Source organism: Mercenaria mercenaria, chromosome 1, assembly GCF_021730395.1.
Source record: "Mercenaria mercenaria strain notata chromosome 1, MADL_Memer_1, whole genome shotgun sequence".
In the NCBI taxonomy this organism is placed as follows: Eukaryota; Metazoa; Mollusca; class Bivalvia; order Venerida; family Veneridae; genus Mercenaria; species Mercenaria mercenaria.
Window position 1 is genome coordinate 78,486,298 of NC_069361.1, and position 21,087 is coordinate 78,507,384.

At 36.1% G+C, this 21,087-nt stretch overlaps 2 protein-coding genes across 4 annotated transcripts in view; both read right to left on the reverse strand.

The window, feature by feature from the left end:
• Positions 1 to 11,968, reverse strand: part of LOC123533066 (thiosulfate sulfurtransferase-like) — a 30,328-nt gene extending 18,360 nt beyond the window's left edge. The window contains exons 1-2 of one of the 3 annotated variants that reach the window (XR_006682811.2): positions 6,625 to 6,873; positions 225 to 391 (exon numbers count right to left, since the gene is read on the reverse strand). Coding sequence is in view for 2 of the 3 variants with exons in the window: in XM_045314695.2 (XP_045170630.2) it covers positions 225 to 382 (158 nt within the window). In the remaining variant the exon portion in view is untranslated. Of the gene's footprint in view, positions 1 to 224; positions 392 to 6,624; positions 6,874 to 11,904 lie in introns of those variants that run through there. The other 2 variants (XM_045314695.2, XM_045314687.2) reach the window with 2 other exon arrangements.
• A 2,941-nt stretch (positions 11,969 to 14,909) lies between these two features.
• On the reverse strand, positions 14,910 to 21,009 carry LOC123533050 (uncharacterized). The gene is made up of 4 exons (XM_045314685.2): positions 20,807 to 21,009; positions 19,941 to 20,175; positions 18,021 to 18,356; positions 14,910 to 17,174 (listed from the first exon to the last, which is right to left on the reverse strand). The coding sequence occupies exons 1-4, from the start codon at positions 20,870 to 20,872 to the stop codon at positions 15,682 to 15,684; spliced, it is 2,130 nt and encodes a 709-aa protein (XP_045170620.2). The 5' UTR covers positions 20,873 to 21,009; the 3' UTR covers positions 14,910 to 15,681.
• Between the last annotated feature and the right edge of the window lie 78 nt (positions 21,010 to 21,087).

The window sequence follows — 21,087 nt, forward strand, 5'->3', positions numbered from 1 at the left end:
ACTTTAAAGGTACAATATACAGAACATATGCTTATTAATTATGTAAAAAAGAACAGTTAGTAAAGGAGTAATTATTTTGATCCGTAGTACTGTGGTTACAAATACTAAATGGATAACCCGCTATAACCCACTTTCATCCTAGACACATGGTTGTGTTTATGAAATACACATGTAACTATGCTCACTTCCTTTTTAAACCTTTTTAAACATGAGTTAAATCTTACAATTTGTAACCCTCATTGTAAGTATCAGCAGTCCTATCCATTACAAATGATGTATCTAGAATTCTAAGTTTCCGTGATGCTTGTTTCTGGACATTTGTACTTATTTGTTCACGTAGCCAGTTTGTAGACACGACAGTCCAGACACGTGATAAGGTCATCTTTAACACCTGAAAATAAAGCATTTATATCAGTTTCTACAGTTCTAGATATGACACAACTCTAGAATATGAGAAAATGTGGAATAAAGTGCTTCTTGATATAAGGAATTAGTAAACCTTTCTTTATAAACAGCTGACAAAGCAAATAAGCTACGATACTATTCTTGTTGTACTCTAGGTTTCATGAATTCATTTGAGCCGTGCCATGAGAAAACCAACATAGTGGCTTTGCGACCAGCATGGATCCAGACCAGCCTGCGCATCCGCGCAGTCTGGTCAGGATCCATGCTGTTTGCTTTTAAAGCCTACTGTAATTAGAGAAACTGTTAGCAAACAGCATGGATCTTGACCAGACTGCGCAGATGCGCAGGCTGGTCTGGATCCATGCTGGTCGCAAACCAACTATGCTGGTTTTCTTATGGCACGGCTCATTTGTCTTATCTCAAATTAGACAATTTGAGACTAGAAATGTGCCCATCCTCCATGCTAGGTTTTGGCACAGAACTGAAAGTCCTTTGAGTAATGGCACTACGACAACAGAACATTTACACTGACCCCTAAATAAGACCCTGGCCTTTTAACTAGCGGCTTTCATCATGCTAGGGACATGCTATAGTGAATAAGGACTGGACAAGAAAAATAACGTTAAATATGATGAAAACTTTTTAAGTAAGGGGTCTGGATCTGGTAAATGATGTATTATCTTGTTACACTTTTTGGCTAAAATAGAATTTTAAATGGAAATTTCAATGAATAGCTTCATAGCATAGACAGGTATTCATACTTTTAATATTCCGTCATGTGAAAATATTTAATAGGTTTTTTTCTTTCACATTTCAACTAGATATGATATCTTGTTAAGAAAATACAACACTAATATTAACAAGAGGGTCATGATGACCCTGGATTGCTCACCTGAGTAATATGAGCTACATGTTTCAAATGTCAAACTGATGATTTTTAGAAATTTTTTGGAAGATTTTCCGATGTACAATCAAGTAACCCCTGGGGCGGGGCCGATTTTACCCCGGGGGTCATGATTTGAACAAAGTTGGTAGAAGTTTACTAGGCAATGTCACATATCAAATATCTAAGATCTAGGCCTTCTGGTTTATTTTTAGCGAATTTATGAAGATTTCCCTTTGTTGTTCAAGTAACCCCTGGGGCTGGGTCAATTTGACCCTAGGGGGTCAAGATTTGAACATTGAACTAATTTTGTAGATGTCCACTATGCAATGCTACATGTCAAATATTTAGGCTCTAGGCCTTCTGGTTTTTTTAAAGACAATTTTGAAGATTTTTCTATCTACAATCAAGTAACCCCATGGGGCGGGGTCAATTTGACCCCAGGGGTCATGATTTGAACAAATTTTGTAGAAGTCTACTAGGCTACATGTCAAATATCTAAGATCTAGGCCTTCTGGTTTATTTTTAGAAAATTTTTGAAGATTTTCCTATGTAAAATCAAGTGAACCCTAGAGCGGGGTCAATTTTGACCCTGGGGGGTCATAATTTGAACAAATTTTGTAGAGGTCCACTAGGCAATGCTACTTGTGAAATATCTAAGCTCTAGGCCTTCTGGTTTATTTTTAGAAAATGTTTGAAGATTTTCCTATATGTAAAATCAAGTGACCCCTGGGGCGGGGTCAATTTTGACCCCGTGGGTCAAGAGTTGAACAAATTTTGTAAAGGTCCACTAGGCAATGCTACATGTCAAATATCTAAGCTCTAGGCCTTCTGGTTTATTTTTAGACAAGAGATCACAGAGTGATCTTGGCGCCCACCAATGTGCCATTTTTGAGTGTTCCAAATTTCAAGACTTACTGACTAGCTCAAGGTCAAATTTCATTTCTGTACACAACACGAAAGCTGTAGCTTGAAAAATGTGAAAGTAGGTCACTAGATTAATTTCAAGGACAAAGTTCTTTGTACACAAAACTATGCATGTGCATCAAGTTTGAAGGCTGTAGTTTGAGAAATTTGAAAGTAGGTCACTAGGTCAATCTTAAGGTCAAAACTATGCAAGTGGTCCAAATTTGAAGGCTGTAGCTTGAAAACTGTGGAAGTAGGTCACTAGGTCAATGTCAAGGTCAAAGTTTATTTCAGTACACAATCCTATGCATGTGGTCTAAGTTTGAAGCCTGTAGCTACAGAAATGTGAAAGTAGGTCACTAGGTCAATCTTAAGGTCAAAGTTCATTTCGGTATACAAAACTATGCAAGTGGTCCAAATTTGAAGGCTGTAGCTCGAGAAATGTGAAAGTAGGTCTCTAGGTCAAAATCAAGGTCAAATTTTATTTCGGAACACAGAACTATGCATGTGGTCCAAATTTGAAGCCTGTACCTTCAAAAATGTGAAAGTAGGTTACTAGGTCAATGTAAAGGTCAAAGTTCATTTCGGTACACAAAACTATGCAGGTGGTCCAAATATGAAGGCTGTAGCTTGAGAAATGTGGAAGTAGGTCACTAGGTCAAAATCAAGGTCAAATTTCATTTCGGAACATGAAACTATGCATGTGGTCCAAATTTGAAGCCTGTACCTTCAAAAATGTGAAAGTAGGTCACTAGGTCAATGTCAAGGTCAAAGTTCTTTTCAGCGCACAAAACTATGCACCTGGTCCAAATTTGAAGGCTGTAGCTACAGAAATGTGAAAGTAGGTCACTAGGTCAAAATCAAGGTCAACTCATGTCAAGGTTCATCTTGCCACTCAAAACGATACAAATTTGTATGTTGTAGGTTACTGACAAGAAGATTTTAAAAGCTTTTCCCTATATAAGTCTATATGAACCATGTCACCCCCAGGGCGGGGCCATATTTGACCCTAGGTTGATAATTTGAACAAACGTGGTAGAGAACCACTAGATGATGCTACAATACAAATGCCAAAGCCCTAGGCTTTGTGGTTTAAACAAGAAGATTTTCAAAGTTTTTCCCTATATAAGTCTATGTAAACCATGTGACCCTGGGGGCGGGGCCATATTTGACTCTAGGGGGATAATTTGAACAATCTTAGTAGAAGACCACTAAATGATGTCATATACAAAATATCAAAGCCCTAGGCCCTGTGGTTTTGAACAAGACGTTTTTCGAAGTTTTTCCCTATATAAGTCTATATAAACCAAGTAACCCCCAGGGCGGGGCCATAATAGACCCCAGGGAAATAATTTGAATCATCTTGGTAGAGGACCACTAGATGATGCTACATACCAAATATCAAAGCCCTAGGCTCTGTGGTTTTGGACAAGAAGTTTTTCCCTATATAAATCTATGTAAATTATAGAAATAAACAAAGGGCCATAACTCACTAAAAAATTGTTGAACCAGTCTGATTTTCAGGGGGACACAACTAGGATACCAATAAATCATTCTGACAAAGTTTGGTCAAAATCCCCCTGGTAGTTTCTAAGCAGATGCGATAACGAGAAATTGTTAACGGACAGAAGGACGGACGGACGGACTGACAGACGCAGGGTGATTTGAATTCATAATTTTAACAGGTCTAAAACATTGTGGAATAATACTATTTTCACTTGGGTATTGATTACATTTTACTCGGACTTTATCATAGACTCCCTGTGTAAAATCTCAAATTTTAAACTAAAATAAAGGTATTAAATCCATATAATATTTCAATGAAACTTCAAAGTTTTGTTTTTTGTAGCATCATCAGGGGCATGTGCAGTGAAAAATCTAAATTTGATTTCTAAAATAGTGTGATATTTACTTCTAAACTCACTATATGTTCATTGTAAATGTACTTCGATATACCCAAGTGGAAACTAGCAGGTACTTGAAAATGCAGCTCTCTGATTGGTCAGTTAGAACCCCTAATGAACAGTGATGTCATGGTAAAGTTATGAATAGCCCACCATCTCATGATGATGGGCTAAAAATGTTTGAAGATTTTCCTATGTAAAATCAAGTGACCCCTGGGGCCGGGTCAATTTTGACCCCGGGGTCATGATTTGAACAACTTTAGTAGAGGTCCACTAGGCAATGCTACATGTCAAATCTCTAAGCTCTAGGGCTTCTGGATTTTGAGAAGATTTTTTAAGATTTTCCTATGTAAAATCAAGTGACCCCTGGGGTCATGATTTGAACAAACTTGGTAGAGGTCCACTAGGCAATGCTTCACACGAAATATCTAAGCTCTAGGGCATCTGGTTTTTGAGAAGAAGATTTTTAAAGTTTTTCCTTTCGGTTGCCATGGCAACCTGAGTTCTGCATGGAATTCAATTCTTTGAATAATTTTAAAAGGGGGCCACCCAAGGATCATTCCTGTGAAGTTAGGTGTAATTCTGCCCAGTGGTTTTCAAGAAGAAGATTTTTTTAGAAATTGTTGACGGACGACGCACAACTGACGATGGACAACGGACACCAAGAGGTCACAATAGCTCACCTTGTCACTTTGTGACAGGTGAGCTAACAAGAGCTGTCCGTAAGACAGCCAAGCTCGACTATTCGAAATATTGACCCAGAAGCAGGAAAATATTACCCAAAAAAGTTAAATATCAAAAGAGTTTTAAGTTCAAAAGTGGGAATAATTTGACCAAAATGCATATCAGTTATGGGACTTGCTGCTATCAACTAGTTTTATAACCCCGAAGGCACATGAGAAGTTTCAATTCAATATCTGCATTAGTTTTGGAGATAGAAACTTGCATGTAAAACTTTAACCAGAATTTTCAAAGTCCAAAAGGGGGCATAATTTGCCCAAAATACATGCCAGAGTTATGGGACTTGATCCAGTGAGGTTAGTAATTGATCTAGAAAAAGAAAAAATAAGTTTCAAATCTATATGCATTTTAGTAATAGCTGTATGTACTTGCACGCAAAACTTTAACCAGAATTTGCTAAGTCCAAAAGGGGGCATAATTTGGCCAAAATGAAGGTCAGAGTTATGGGACTTGATCCTATCAACTAGTTTTATAACCCCGAAGACACATGTGAAGTTTCAAATCAATATCTGTATTAGTTTTGGAGATAATAACTTGCATGTAAAACTTTAACCAAAATTTTCTAAGTCTAAAAGAGGGCATAATTTGCTCAAAAAACATGTCAGAGTTATGGGACTTGACCCAGTGAGGTTGGTAATTGATGTAGAAAAAGAAAAAATAAGTTTCAAATCTATATGCCTTTTAGAAATAGTTGTATGTACTTGCACGCAAAACTTTAACCAGAATTTTCTAAGTCCAAAAGGGGGCATAATTTGGCCAAAATGAAAGTCAGAGTTATGGGACTTGCTGCTATCAACTAGTTTTATAACCCCGAAGACACATGTGAAGTTTCAAATCAATATCTGCATTAGTTTTGGAGATAGTAACTTGCATGTAAAACTTTAACCAAAATTTTCTAAGTCCAAAAGGGGGCATAATTTGCTCAAAATACATGTCAGAGTTATGGGACTTGACCCAGAGAGGTTGGTAATTGACCTAGAAAAAGAAGAAATAAGTTTCAAAGCTATATGCCTTTCATTGATGACTGTATGTACTTGCATGCAAAAACTTAACCAAGGTGTGACGCCGACGCCGACGCCGACGCCAGGGTGAGTAGAATAGCTAGACTATTCTTCGAATAGTCGAGCTAAAAACTATTAACATTTTCTCAATGCAATACCAAAAATATAACTGCCACATCCTCATATGATTCATTATACCAGATTTCATCAACATCATGGAACTACATTTTGGACTACTTTACATGCAACACTGAGTAGTCACTTCCTGTTTGGTGTAATCAGACTCTATGAAATGTTATACACCGGCCCGCTAATTAAATGTGTGTTTCCAGTGCTGTTGATTGCTTTTTAGGAAATAAATCCAAGACCCTTACAGGGTGTTAGAAACAAAAACTCTCTGCATGACATAATTATCTTTCAATAATACACATGCTGCTGGTTGCAAGGTGAATATCAATGTAGACCACAGTCTGTTTGATTTTGTAGTCCAAATGCCAATACAAATACCTTAAATCAAGAACTGCTTATTATGTTTTGATAAACTTTGTAATTATTTGAATCAAACAATTTACAAATTGTACTGCATATAAGCAAAAGCGCAGGTTTCTGTCGCTTTGACAACAGTATGAATCTACATAACTGCAGGTCTAGACAGATATTCTGTAAACATATGGACAATCCATAAATTTAAAGATTTTTCAGTCTATAAATTTACAAACTGCTTATCCCCAAACAACCTATTTCCGACCACCACCTAGGACTTTGCATGATAAAATTTTTTTACCAGCCTTTATCAGTTGCGATTGTTTCATTGTTTACAGCAGCAACAGAACAAATTAGAAACCCAGTCTACCTCCGTTTTGATACTTGGAAAGTGATATAAATTCCTTTTATGTAGCAGTGCCATGTTTTCACAGGAGTTTTTCTTATCATCAAAAAACCTGCATGTTTCCTTGGCTACTACCTGTTCTTACTTAAACCAACATCCATTATTTATATATCTTTTGCACTAAATGTATATTCCCTAACTGCATGTTTCCTACCAAAATTGTGAAGCATAATATACAAAATTCTTTTGACAATGCAATTCTGATGCCCGTCCTTGAACCAGTTTTCTTCATTTTCTTTGCTTTTTGAAATATTCGGAGTGTCAAAAGCTTAGCAGTAATGTAATATATTGTCATCCTTGACAGCTGTTGATTTGACACCTAGGTTCTTCAAGTTATTGTGCACATGATATTTTTATTTTTATTTTGTTGGGTTTAACGTCGCACCGATACAATTATAGGTCATATGGCGACTTTCCAGCTTTGATGGCGGAGGAAGACCCTAGGTGCCCCTCTGTGCATTATTTCACCATGAGCGGGCACCTTGGTAGAACCACCCACCTTCCATAAGCCAGCTGGATGGCTTCCTCACATGAAGAATTCAATGCCCCGAGTGAGGCTCGAACCCACATTGATGAGGGGTGGGGTGGGGTGGGGTGGGGTGGGGTCGGGTGGGGTCGGGGTAGGGGTAGGGTAGAGTAAGGTAAGGTAAGGTTTATTTAAAGCCGGCAAGATAGCAAACAAGTACAACATACGCTCATGAGAGCTTTTGAACCGACTACAGAATACATATAGTATATATTAAAACAGTTGTATAAAAAGCTGCAATTATAATGTGGAGATTAATGTTAAGAAAAGAAATATGCAAGTAAAATAGCAATTAGCACATTATACAAATAAAATATTTAAACATTTAAAACTATGACATTTGCCTATATAGGGTGTCACTTAAAAGAGGAGAAATAAGTAACAGAAAGCTTTAATAAAATATTACAGTAAGTGTAACACAAGCACATAGCACGATTGTATTACGAAAACATAAGTAACTGAGTAGTAGGCAAAGCAGAAATACAGAAATCTACAGTTAATACAAACACAGAAAGGATGATACACAACATCACAAAATGAATATAATTTTTGGCACAAGTAAGATTAATAGCAACAGGCTTGAAACTAACACAGGCAGGGAAAAGCAACATGGAAGAAATGGGTCATATGTTGACTTTCTATGGTTTTCCGAAGTTCATGCAGTTCATCAAAGTCATTTTGAAGGTTTGAAGTCAGCGACCTTAACCACTCGCCCACGGAGGCTCCATGTGCACATGCTATAGTTCTTTAGATAATGCACTAACTATTGCCTGGCATTTACTTTACCCTACCCCTGTAATCTAGCTGCCAATTCAGACAAGTGGACCTACAGTATATTGATATGACATGTTGGTTTTGATGTTTGTTACTAGACTTGATTTATGACTGTTCTATGTTTGCCATGGTGAAATAAAACTACAGTAAAAGTTAAGTGCTGTTTGTTTTTGTTAGCGCTAAAATACCATACATGGTCAAACTTAGGTTGTAAAATTGGTCCGATCTTTTGCTGATGACACAGCTGTCTATCTTACTATCAATAATACAACTGATTGCAATAAGTTACAGCAAGATCTTGACACCCTACAGAAATGGGAAAGTAAATGGGAAATGCACTTCAATCCAAGTAAATACCCCCACGAAACAAACATAAAATACAACATGATTATATATTGCATGTATTGAAACCGTAACAATTGCTAAATACCATGGGGTAGACTAAACAAGTGACCTCTCCTTTAACATTCATACTAATAAAATCTGCACAACAGCAAACAGAATACTTGGTTTCATAAAACGTAACATCTAAACTAAAAACAAGAAGGTATATAAAACTCTTGTCAGGGCCACAGGTAGAATACTCATCCACAGTCTGGTCACCCTGCACTAAACTTAATATCAATAAGATAGAAATGGTACAAAGAAGAGCAATCAGATGGATATACAACAACCATTCCACATATGACAGTGTCTCAGGTATGCAAAATTCTCTCGATTTAAGATCTTTGGAGAATAGACGAACTGATGCAAAATTAATAATGTTTTACAAAATTGTTCATTCACATTTTGTTTGTTTGTTTGTTTTGGGTTTAACGCCATTTTTCAACAGTATTTCAGTCACTAGTAGCTATTCCTGTCCCAGTATATTTTGAGAGACCAAGGAGACTGACTCGTCACACACCCTGGCCTATAGACAAATCCATACAGTTTCCAATTACTACAAATTTTCCTTTTTTTCAAGTACTCTGGTCTTATGGAACAACCTCCCATCTGAAGTTGTTCTCCTGTCTACGCTTGAATCTTTCAAGCTGGCTGTATGCCGACATACATGCAATTAGTTGTAGCAAAGTGCGTTTTTAACCTGATTTTACAACTCTTGTCTATATATCTAACACTTTTAACTTTTTTTCAGTCTACCTTTTTCACTTTGACATCTCACTCTCAATACTTTTGTAAAAATATTTCTCTTGAACTGACTGCGCACCTTCCCGAAAGGGAAGTTAAGCAGTATACGAAGACAGATAGATAGAATTTCCGATTTACAGTCAACTTGTCCCCAAGTCAACTCGTCCCCCAGTCAACTCATCCCCGATTTGGTCATTTTGTCCCCCTCGGCGATTTCAAACTGGTCATTTCGTCCCCCTTTTTCGCCCCCCCCCCTCTTTTAAACGTATTTTTGGAAAAAAAATCAAAATATGATAAACTATGTTGTTTCTTCTTTAAAATAAGTATATTTAATGCTAACAATATACATAAGGTTTTGTTTGTTTCAAGAACTTTTTGCTTTAAAAATGATCGATTTAACAAGGAGGATTTTATGGGGGTTTTTTTTGGTTTTTTTTCTTCTTTGTTTTTGTAAGTCTGCTATGTTGGACAACATGATTGCTGTTTAAATGTCTGTATTTGATGCTGCTTATTTTCAAACTCTTGAATAAGATCGAACTTTTTTTAAAACTTTTTTATAACAAATAATTTCCTCACTCCAATCAACTATTAACGGAAATTTTGACACATTTCATTCGGTCAGTCAACAACTTCTTATGCAATTAAATACCATTAACACCTTTCAATCAGTCAAAAAAAAACAACGACTTTAAATGTGATTAATAACCTTTAACACCTTTCCTATGTAGGTATAGAGTTATATGTTCATTCTACTTTTTTTTAGAAACTCCTGTCTACCGACTTTTGATTATTTTTTTTTTTATTTTAATGACAAAAATGAATATTAAGCATGTTGGTTACCTTTATTAATACATATGTGACAGATATTAGTTGTTTATTTATTTTTATTGTATTTCTAATTAAAACTTTCTTTTATTATGACCAGGGATAAGGATTTTTTGCTCTCTCTTTTCTTACTACGGTTTTTAAAAAGTTAATTAGATTTTCTATTAAATTATATTTTTATAACTAAGGGCATTGTATTAATTTTTTTATTTCATTTCAGTTAATTGTCTTATATTTTCATTATATTTCTTTTATCATTTTAACAAACCTAATTACTTATAGTTAACAATTTCCAATATAACTCCTTCAAAACTCACAATGATTTTAAATACCAGTTTTCAAAGTCAAAGATATCATAAAAAAAGCAAAAATGCCTAAAATATTAAGGGGGACAAAATTACCAAAAGGGGACGAATTGACCAAAAGGGGGAAGAGTTGACTAAAATGGGGACGAGTTGACCAAATTTTATCATGACCAATTTTGGGGGACGAAATGACCAAATCGGGGACGAGTTGACTGGGGGACGAGTTGACTAGGGGATGGGTTGACTTGATACCGAATTTCCTTACTTCTTACTGACGACTTTCAAAATTAGAGATCATGCCTGGGATTCAGTAAGAAACTTGAAAGTTAAAATGGTATACTTACTTATGCTGATAAAAAATGTGAGGCAATAAACCAAAGAGATGGACTTGCATGTGAACAAAACTGGACACAAAACTTGTTACGTGGTTGGAAACTGGTTGTGCCGGGATATATGAAATCTGCTGAAATTACAATTTAACTCAAAACCACTGAAATGCTGAACCTGGTTTGTGTTAAACGACTTAATTGAATATTTATGTCTAATCTATCCAACTCTATTGTATTATGACTACTCCCTAGTCTAGCTGATATGTCATCAACCATATTCCCTTGGCAGTTCTGATGTCATGTAAAACAACGGCAGTGGCTACGACTACGGTACCGTAATCCTAGCCTCCGGTTCTAGGATTACGGAAGTTCCGTATTCCTAGACAACCCTATGAGAATAGGCTAGGATTATGGAAGTATTTAAGAGGCATCAAATTTATGTTAGGACATGCATAAATGACATTGTAAACTTACTAATTTCACTTAATTTCACTAATATTTCGTGCTATCGATCGGCTATTTTGGGTTAGTATAATCTTAATGGCAGTGCACGGAAATATTACAGAATTATCTATGTTTCCTATATACCTACATTTTTTTTCATCAAGCCAACACAAATGGTCTTTAATAACATAAAATATGGTAAAAAATCATGTAATTCAAAGTATAGAATTTTTTTTTTTTAAATCTAACTTTGACACTCATATTTCTAATATTAATATATTTCCGTGTGCCGCCATTACGATTATGCTAACCCAAAACGGTGGATAGAAAACAGGAAATAATAAGGCAGGCATGAAAAATTAAGTGAAATAAGTAAGTTTACAACATCATTTATGCGTGTCCTAACATATACTTTATGCCTCTAAATAGACTTCCGTAATCCTAGTCTATCCTCATAGGGTTGTCTAGGAATACGGAACTTCCGTAATCCTAGAACATGAGACTAGGATTACGGTACCGTAATCGTAGCCACTGCCTAAAACAAATGTACCACAGTAGTGTTCACTGCCACTGTTCACATAGACAAGCTTATTGTCGCTGAGTGGCTGCTTTTTAATTTCTGACTTTTGCAGCCACCGTTACAGTTTGACCGTCAAAATATAAAACAAACTGTATACGTCGGATTAGTTCGACTACTGTTCACACTGCCAAGATTTCAACTGGATATAATTCGTGGTATATCTAATGTCACAATCGGCTCATCCGTAAAAACTAATCAAACACCTCATTTTCATGTTTTAACGTGACAAATTTTCCATAAGAATAAATATAGACTACACTATACCCCTGTATTTCAATAGGTAATGCAAAAAGATATTCTTCTTCGACAAATGGTGCAAATGGTGGACTTTGATAAAAGGGAAGTAACTGAAGTAGGTTTGTCAATTTTGATGGTAGCCGAATTCGGATAATTTCATATTTGAAATAATCTTATTGAAAATAAGTATATTAGAATATCTTTCAATATTTACATAATATATGTTCTCTTTATATTAAGGACGTAATACATCACTTACCTTGTGTGTGGGGCAGTCTCATTACATATAGATCTACATAATGCAATGGATTACAGTACTGTATACAATAGCTGAGAGAAGATATAAGAAACAAGGGCAATCTATCAAAAGTGCCGACCGTCTGATTATCCATATCAGCGGCTCCTCCTGAAAACTACCTTGTAATTTTAGTTGCAGGACAGTGCATTAACATCAGAGGCTTCAATTCCAAATACTAGATAAAAACTTCAAATACTGTCAATTAAACATGACTGACCAATCAGAACGGACAAACATTACCTTTAATATTACCAGGTATACACTTACCTCATTCCCCCGCCGTACTTTTTGTTTGAATTCGTGGTCTCTGACCTATAGATGAATGGTTCGTTTTATATTTTCCCATTTTACTATGTTGTTGTAAAGAACGATCCAATACCAAATGTTTTACAAAGTTTCATCAAGAAATGTTCAGTTTTAAGAAAGATATGGACAGTTTACTAAGGTCACCCCCGTCGATTTATAGGCCAGATTCAGACCCTGTCGTCATTTTATTCAGCGGCAATTTTTCGCAAAAGTTTAAATTGTCTGCATAGGATTTTGTTTGGAGGCTGAAATATTATTCATTCCGTAAGAAATAGAAATAATATCTATAAATTTTAATCATTTTCTTTCATTACAGAGATTAAAAAGTGAGACTTTTTGGTCCAAAAACTCACACCTGTCAAACAATTATTAAAGATTAAAAAGTACTTGGGATAACACTACATAATTCCAACAGTGACAGAACTTTTTGCAGAGCCCTCGTAGTTAATAGTTTTACTATTTTGCCAATGCTCATGGAACCGTGGTCTGTGTGGACTGTGATGAGCAGCGGCCATAAAAATTTCTGCTGATGTGCGGGCTGTAGTTAAGGCCGTTTCTGAGTTAATGTGAATTCATTTGTTAATTTCCATACAGTTGTACATGCCCTTACAGATTATTAAAAAGATTAGTTTAGTTTAAACATATTTGATTGCTTATAATACATGTATTTATATCATTACAGCAACATATGGACATTAACAATCGATTGAATTATAGCAATAGGGTCGGACCACAAGTTCTGCCAATATTAGTAAACGGCCCTTCCCTCATATTAAAAAGATTCGAAAAGGAAGGTCTCAGAGGCGAAATTGATGCATAACATGTATACTACTAGTATTTGGTAAGATTTAATACGTTTGACTACTAAGAATGGAGTCACAAATAATTTAAACGCATGTAGAGAAATAAATTATGTACGAACCATTTCAACGCCTTTTATATGTATCCGATGGCAACACATTCCTGCCGGTCCAACGCCTCGAATCATTGTAGTTATGTTTCATAAACGTAGTTGATGGTGTGCTCTCTGTGCCATGTCGATAAAAATAATTAGGAAATCTTAGGCCGATGATCCTCAAATCTGGAAGAGAAAGTTATCATGACCAGTGTATGACCACTATAATTTTAGGGTCACTAAGTCAAGGTCAAGATGACCCTGGAAATTACAACAACTTTCGACCGATAGCCCGAGAACGCATGTGCGTAGAATCACAGAGGCCAAGAAACAGACAATTTAGGCTTAGGATCCTCAGACTTGATAGAAATGATGGGGATGACCAGACCTTCCTATATATTTTTGGTTTATCAGGTCATAGGTCAAGGTCACTGTGATTTTGAATCAGATCAATAATTAGAGAACGCTTGGACCTTATGTCCTCGACTTTGGTAGTGAGTTTGGCCATGATCAGTGACCGCTTATAATGCTTGATAATGACAAGAGAACACTAGGTGGGACCAACTGACATTAAAGTTCATTTGATGGTAAGTTTTTAGCTCACCTGGTGAGCTTTTTGTGATCGCCCTTCGTCCTTCCGTCGTCCGTCCGTCCACAATTTCTTGTGAACAAGATAGTGACCACATTTTGCAAACGATTTTAATCAAACTTGTACACAACTTGTACTGGCATAATATCTCGTTTTCTTTAGAAAATGGGCTAGAATCCATCATGAGTTCCAGAGTTATGGACCCTTAAAGGGCCAAAATATGCTTTTGCAGCCATATAGAGACTTCATTTATGGTTTGATTTTATACAAACTTTCAAAATATCTTTAACAACAATAGATCTTAGATTCCATGATGAATCCGTTAGATCCAATCATAGGTTCCGGAGTTACGGCCCCTGAAAGAGCCAAAAATTGTTAATTTTTACGTTGTGAACACGATAGAAGTGACATTTTACATTCCATTTTAACCACACTTACACACAACTGAAGTCACAGTAACTGAAGTCATAATAAGATCACAGTTCCTTTCGAAAACCGGCTAGATTCCATCATGCGTTCTAGAGTTACTGCCACTCAAAGGAGCAAAATTTTCTATTTTGGCCCTGTCAGCCATATAGAGGTTTCGTTTATGCTTTGATTTGACACAAACTGGCACAGAATGTTATCTTGATAATTTCTAGGCCAGGTTCGAAACTTGGTCATGTGGGGTAAAAATTTAGATCACCAGGTCAAATCGTAAAGCTTGTTTACATCATAGAGGCCAAATTTATGTCCCTATCTTCATGTAACCTGGTAAGATTGTTTATCTTGATGATTCCTAGGCCAAGTTTGAAACTGGGTCATGCGGGTCAAAAACTAGGTCACTACTCAAATCAAAGGAAAAACTTGTTAACACTGTAGAGACCGCATTTATGAACCCTATCTTCATTCTCATTTATGAATAAGATAAGATAAGGATAAGATAAGGATAAGATTAGATTAGATTAGATCAGATAAGATTAGATTTTATTCGTGCAAATATGTCAACAAGTACAATCACTGCCACAAATCATCTCGTAATGATATGTTTTTATCACATTTATTAATGAAGAGATTGAATGACTGCATTTCTTTTCATTGGAGTTTTGAGATCAAGTTTATCACATGCATAAATATCATACATATATCGAAAGTAATGATTTTTATAATTGTTGACTTTTTTCCATTGACATTTTTTTTCAAAAACACGGTCCTTGATATTGTGTTTAAAAAGATGTAGAGTTATGTATCTTACTAGGGTTAACATTGCTTGTGGTACTGTACCAAGCACATTATATTAAACAATGCATTTGGTTAAAGTTACACTATTATATGCATAATTAAAATTGTCTCATTAATTAATGAAACAAACGTATGCTGAGTTAACTAATTCCCTAAGTTTTGTACAGACTAAAAACAAGAAAAATTAGAATGACACCCTGACAATAACATTGGCAACAAAATTAAGCGCCTGATTTAATTTGAAACCACAAATGTTTCTGTACTCAATAACTTCCTGAATGGCTAAAAGCATTAATTGGTTAGGTATTTCAATTCAGTAACAATTGGAATAGTCGCTCGTCGAGATATAAAAAAAAAAGTTTGTCTTAGCTTTTCCTGGTTCATTACTTTTGTAGAAAAATCACACAATGTGACATAGACTTGATTGTTCCTTGCATTATAATCTTCTTTATATTTTCACCAGATTTCGCCTTTATGCTTTCAGCCTATTAATCGTTAGCCTATTTGCATACGAATGTCGCTTCTCTTAACTTTTGATCGTAACAAAGTAAGTCTTTCCCTTGAAGATGAACATCCAAGGCTTTCCTCCTCTAAAATTCCGGACAGATTTTTCTCGAACGTTTCGCAGCAATAAACGATTACATTCTCTTCAAGACAGGCGAAATCTGTGGTTTCCATTAACTTATTCTCCTTCACAACGTTGTGGTATGCAATCAGAGCTGTTTCCGCAGTTTGGGAAAAGATGTCGTAGAGTTCTGACACTTCTTCTTCCATTTCGTCTGCTTTTTTCAAAAGATTTTCTACGCTACCATATGCATCTTTCGCCATTCTAACCAACTGCTCGTTGTTAATATTCAGTTGCACAAGCTCTGCAAATTCAACAATCTCTGCGCGTCCGCCGTAAGCGATAGATGCTGAGGGAACATTGTCAGAAAAGAAAACTGTTAACACAGCAAAAACATCATTTCCTAATTGGGATATTACATCAGGATTGGATATAGTGTTTACGAACACCTCATTAAATGAAGACAGTTTTTCAAGAGTCTCATTCTCTGAGGATAGACTGCTAATGTCATCTTCGGAAAACAGTTTTGTCATACCAAAAACCGTAACATACTGGCAGTGCAATTCATTTAAGGCGTCTAGCATAACAAGTATGCTAGAGACCAGATCTCGTGCATGATAAGAACATACAATCGAGCTTGAAATTTCCATCATAATTTGTAAAATAGTGAAAATAATCAGCTTTCTCGTGGGTTTGCCAAACTTCTCAAAATCACAGATCTCGTTGTACATTTTCCGTAGTAAAGGTGAACAATCCATGTCGTACTGAAAACAGGAGGAATATGTCTGGTAATAACAGGCTTTGAATATTTGAATCGGTAGATAGGATGTTTCCTTCAAAATGTTTTCGCAGATGCCGAACATGTCATCACTAACGCCTGCGATCAAATTCTTCTCAGGAATGAAATAATCGGGCAAGAACCGCATGCCAAAATAACCCAACAGACTGTTAATTATATCCTTCACGTTTGCTAATACATCATCCCAGTTAGTGCGGGTTTCACACAGCCAGAACATGGTTGTCTTCACATCATACGAACTAACAAGGCGATATTGTTTCAAATAAGGAATTTTATTCCTTAATTGATTTACAGCAGTTTTGATCAACATTTTTGCAGCAATATAGGACTGCCTCTGTTTTTCTGTGAAAGAACGCGCAAGCTTCACCTCTGTTTCTGTGAACGAGAGACGCCACTCTTTTCCTTTCTCTGAACACATGCTATCTTTGCAGCCAACTGGAACCACGTGACATGTTGATGACACACATTCCTCTAACAGTTGTCTGGTAGGCCAGTCAGAACTTCTTTTCCTTAAGATCCAGTCGCGGGCTTGTGAAGGCCAATCCACGCACTGAATAGCAGGAACAAAGTCATGGTCAAAAAAGTCCCTCATCTGAAGATTTTCAACCTTTGTTATAGCTGGACCTAGTAAAAGAATATTGCCAATTAAATGATGCTTTATGACTTGTATAAAAACGTGGAGATAACGATCGATTACATGTACATAACTTCCTTTCTTAAGTATTTTTATGCCCACGTAAGAGACACATATAAACTTCACAGTCGTTCACAATCCTTTCTCTCGGCGCGAGTACTGGTCAGAACTCCAGGATGTAGTCATTGAGAGCAGTTAATATAATGTTGTAAGAACTGTATTCTACAATCGATGTATAATAAATAAGTTTAAACTAAACTACATTGTTCGTCTGTCCGTTCATACGTTCGTTATATCGTTCGTTCTCACATATAATTTTGTTACTGCTTATGTGATTGCAGTCCAGCTTCACAGACTATTAGAGCACCATAGGAAGTTATATAGCGCAGGCCATTTACGTCCTCAGGTCAAAGGAAAGTCCCGCTTCGGGAAACCATTGGCAGCTGGTGTTGCCTTGGTAGTAACATGTTAATCTGTTTAAGAGATATTAAAGTGTGCAGGCCAGTATTCCCGTAATATTTGCCAAGCATTTAAAGTAGATATGGCACATTTCTTCTTTTACTGTGATGTGTTATTGAACATTGTTACAGTGTCATAGTCTTTGGGTCTGTATTATTATTGTTCAAATAAAATTGTTGTTTTTTCTTGCATTTAGAAATCAGTTTGTTTTTTATTATCTGTTACCTAGTGAAACACGCATACGAGTGAACAATGTCGGTTTAAAACCATGTGGTTAATTTTAAGTTTAGCCACTTGTCATCATGTATATCATAGCAGCATTTCATACAAGAAAGCACTAAAATCTCTTGCCAATTAAAATTAAAAGTTCAGCAAACCTGTCAATGTATCTCCTCTTCTTGGAAATCTGTTACCCCTCCCTGTATATCGTGTAAATAGCTCTGTGTCGTCGACAAATGATTTCCAGTGTTTCCGAAACCCCTTGCTAGATATGCACTTTGACCTGTTTGGAACTCCTTTATAAAGCCGGACATATCCTATATGTTTGGTTGGTTGCATTAGGAAGTTATTTCCCGGTGTGTATTTCTCCGTTACCTTGTTGGACTTGTCAACAATCAGAACGTCAATGTCTGTATCGGCCTTTCTGCCAAACTGTCCCGATTCTTTACTTGGGTAGATGAAGTGAAAAGCAGTTAACTTCTGAGATAGGCTACCTTAAAAGTAGAATAAATTCATGTATCACTAAATGAACTAAAATGTTATCCAATTAAATACAAACCATTTTAAGAAATGCAACACTTTACCGATCGCTAATTGTTATTCTTTATAAATAATTTTAAGCTAGTAGCTTCAAATTTAATGTTGGCATCATGCAATAAGGCAAATATATCTTCTTTAACTCATCTATTGTTCCCTCTTATTGTTTTGTATAAGTAGTTATCGTTTATGCAACTTACAAAGGCCTGCTCCCCGAAGGCTGAGCATAATAGTTGCCCCTTTGTCCTCCGGTGGTTCTACCCAGGTGCCCGCTCGTGATGAAATAATGCACAGAGGGGCACCTGGGGTCTTCCTCCACCATTAAAGGTGGAAAGTCGCCATATGACCTATCATGTTTCGGTGCGACGTTAAATCCAAAAAAAAAAATTGTCCTCCGTCAGTCTGCCCGTTACATTTTAACAGCAATATTACTCAAAAGTTATTTACTGAAATTAGTTTATCCCTCAAAATAGAGTAATAAGCAGTTGGTATGAAGACCGGTTTTCGCTGAAATATCCCTCCTCTGTCTGGTCCTAGTTTTTTATTCGGTCCTTAACAGTGTATATATTTTTCAGGTAATTTTAGTTCACTTTGGCATTACGTTTGACCGCCTGATATATGTCGCCTGGTTAGATTTGCCTTGTGAACACACCAACAGACTATACTTTATACCAAGTCGTCATGAGTAAAACCTTTTTATCTTTGCAATCTCTAGGTAAAGTTCGAAATGGCCACCATTTTAAACGAAATCAAAACCTTGTGAACACTCTTGAAGCCATATTTTATACCAAACTATTATGAATTTTTATGAAACTATCTTGGTCAAATTCGAATCTGGGCCTGTAATACATATGGTTTACAATTACCTGCACTTAAATCAAGTAACATAAATCAAAAAGATGTATTAAGAATATGTATTCATCAAGTTCATGTTTGAAAATAATATGCTGTAATGTTGATATTGTTAAATGCTATATTAATTTATTTAGAAAACCAAATGATAGTCATTTCATTTAAAACAACAGAGGGGTGTAATATCATGTACTGGTAGGCGTGGCTTAAATTACGCATGTATGCCACTGACCAGAGCTAGTTAGTTCTATGATAGTCGTGAAATGCAGCATTAGAAACAACGTAAATAAACGAATATAAACCAGTTATGTTGTCCTATATCTGTACTTAAAAACGTAACACCCTGATACATTGCAGGGCCTCATGGAGTACAAAAAAAGGTTATCAAGTCAAATCAAGGGAAAATCTTATGAACAATGTAGAGATGACGTTTTTTTTTATCCAATGGAATGAAAAGTGGGAAGTGTTTGTCTTGGTCGGGTTCAAAACAAGGTCAACAGACAAAAACTATACGAGGCACGAATAATCTTATATAAGATAACGCATTTGTTATAATAACACATATGTTATTCAGTATTTTAACTTCAATAAACTAATGTGCTGACAGTCTAAGTTACTCCACAGTCGTTATCATTTTCTACGCATATCGTCTATCTTTTTTTATGAGTTCATATGTGAAATACTAGTACCTGATAAAATCAGTTCAACATCACTCTTACTCGCAGACACCAGTCTTTCTTTAAATACTGTGTATAGGTCTGTCCGGAACGTCAGCAGATCCCGCATCTCAGACATTTGTAACGCCGTAACTGCGTAGTTCTGAAGTATATTCAGGATTGCTAAAAGGCCACAATTGCGACGTGCTTCTTTCCACTCCGGTTGTAACTCCTCTACGTTTTCCTTGCATTCCGTGTTTGAAATTGACTTGAAAACAAAAACAAAATGACTGTTCACAACCCTGTGATAAGGGGACCACATTGACCAATATCATTAAACGCCCATCTTAAGCGCCTGGAGTGGAAAGTTAAAAAAGTCATCAAAAGGACGTCTGTGAAGACTTTAAGACTCCTTAAATGTAAAATTAGTGACGGCTAGCAATTTTACTGGTAGACATTGTTCTATGATGTGTTATTATTGTCAATATAATTCTAACTGAAAGATTGAATAAAGACAATAGTGCAGTATTTCTAGATCTTTACTGTAAGACTAACTATCACTGAATCAAATTTATTACAGCACAGCTATATCTTGTAAGTCAGTGGAAATAACTGCAACAGTCCTGCTGTAGTCTTTTACTGGTAGCATTACTATAGCATATAATACAACAAACATGAACACATACGCTAGGTTTAAACCATCGGTAACCAGTTAACTGTACCAGTAGGGCTCATATCAGACAGGATTACAGTATCGTGAACGTCCACAGCGTCATAAGGTATGAGCATAACTGAAAAGTATATTCTTATGATCCCCGAGGATCTCAACCAGTGATCAGGAATTGCTGTCATGAGCTTTGAGATGCAAGTCCAAATACAAAGAATCTTATCATACGTACCTGTCTGGAATAAATAATTTCTTCTTTGTAGCATGTTTCCTCCTCTTCTCCGTCCACTTCGTTCATCGCTTTAAAATTTATGTTTCCAGCGTATTAACGAACATTTCACTTCGGCATTAGCCATGTTAGCCATGTAAAATAACTACGAATGTATAAATTGTATATAACATTGTGAAATTCAAGTATGATTTATGTTTTCCAAATCGACAAAATCGATTTTATGTGGTGACGTATACGTACAATAAAATAATTAAAGCGACTAACCCAAACACCGTGGTGTG

What these genes read in the sequence shown, in the direction of transcription:
- LOC123533050 (XM_045314685.2), bottom strand. Translation starts at nt 20,872, where the DNA reads ATGAACGAAGTGGACGGAGAAGAGGAGGAAACATGCTACAAAGAAGAA. An exon ending in AAATTATTTATTCCAGACAG is followed by an intron (nt 20,176 to 20,806) that starts GTACGTATGATA and finishes TTTGTTTTCAAG; the next exon opens with TCAATTTCAAACACGGAATG. An exon ending in TGTTGAACTGATTTTATCAG is followed by an intron (nt 18,357 to 19,940) that starts GTACTAGTATTT and finishes TCTACTTTTAAG; the next exon opens with GTAGCCTATCTCAGAAGTTA.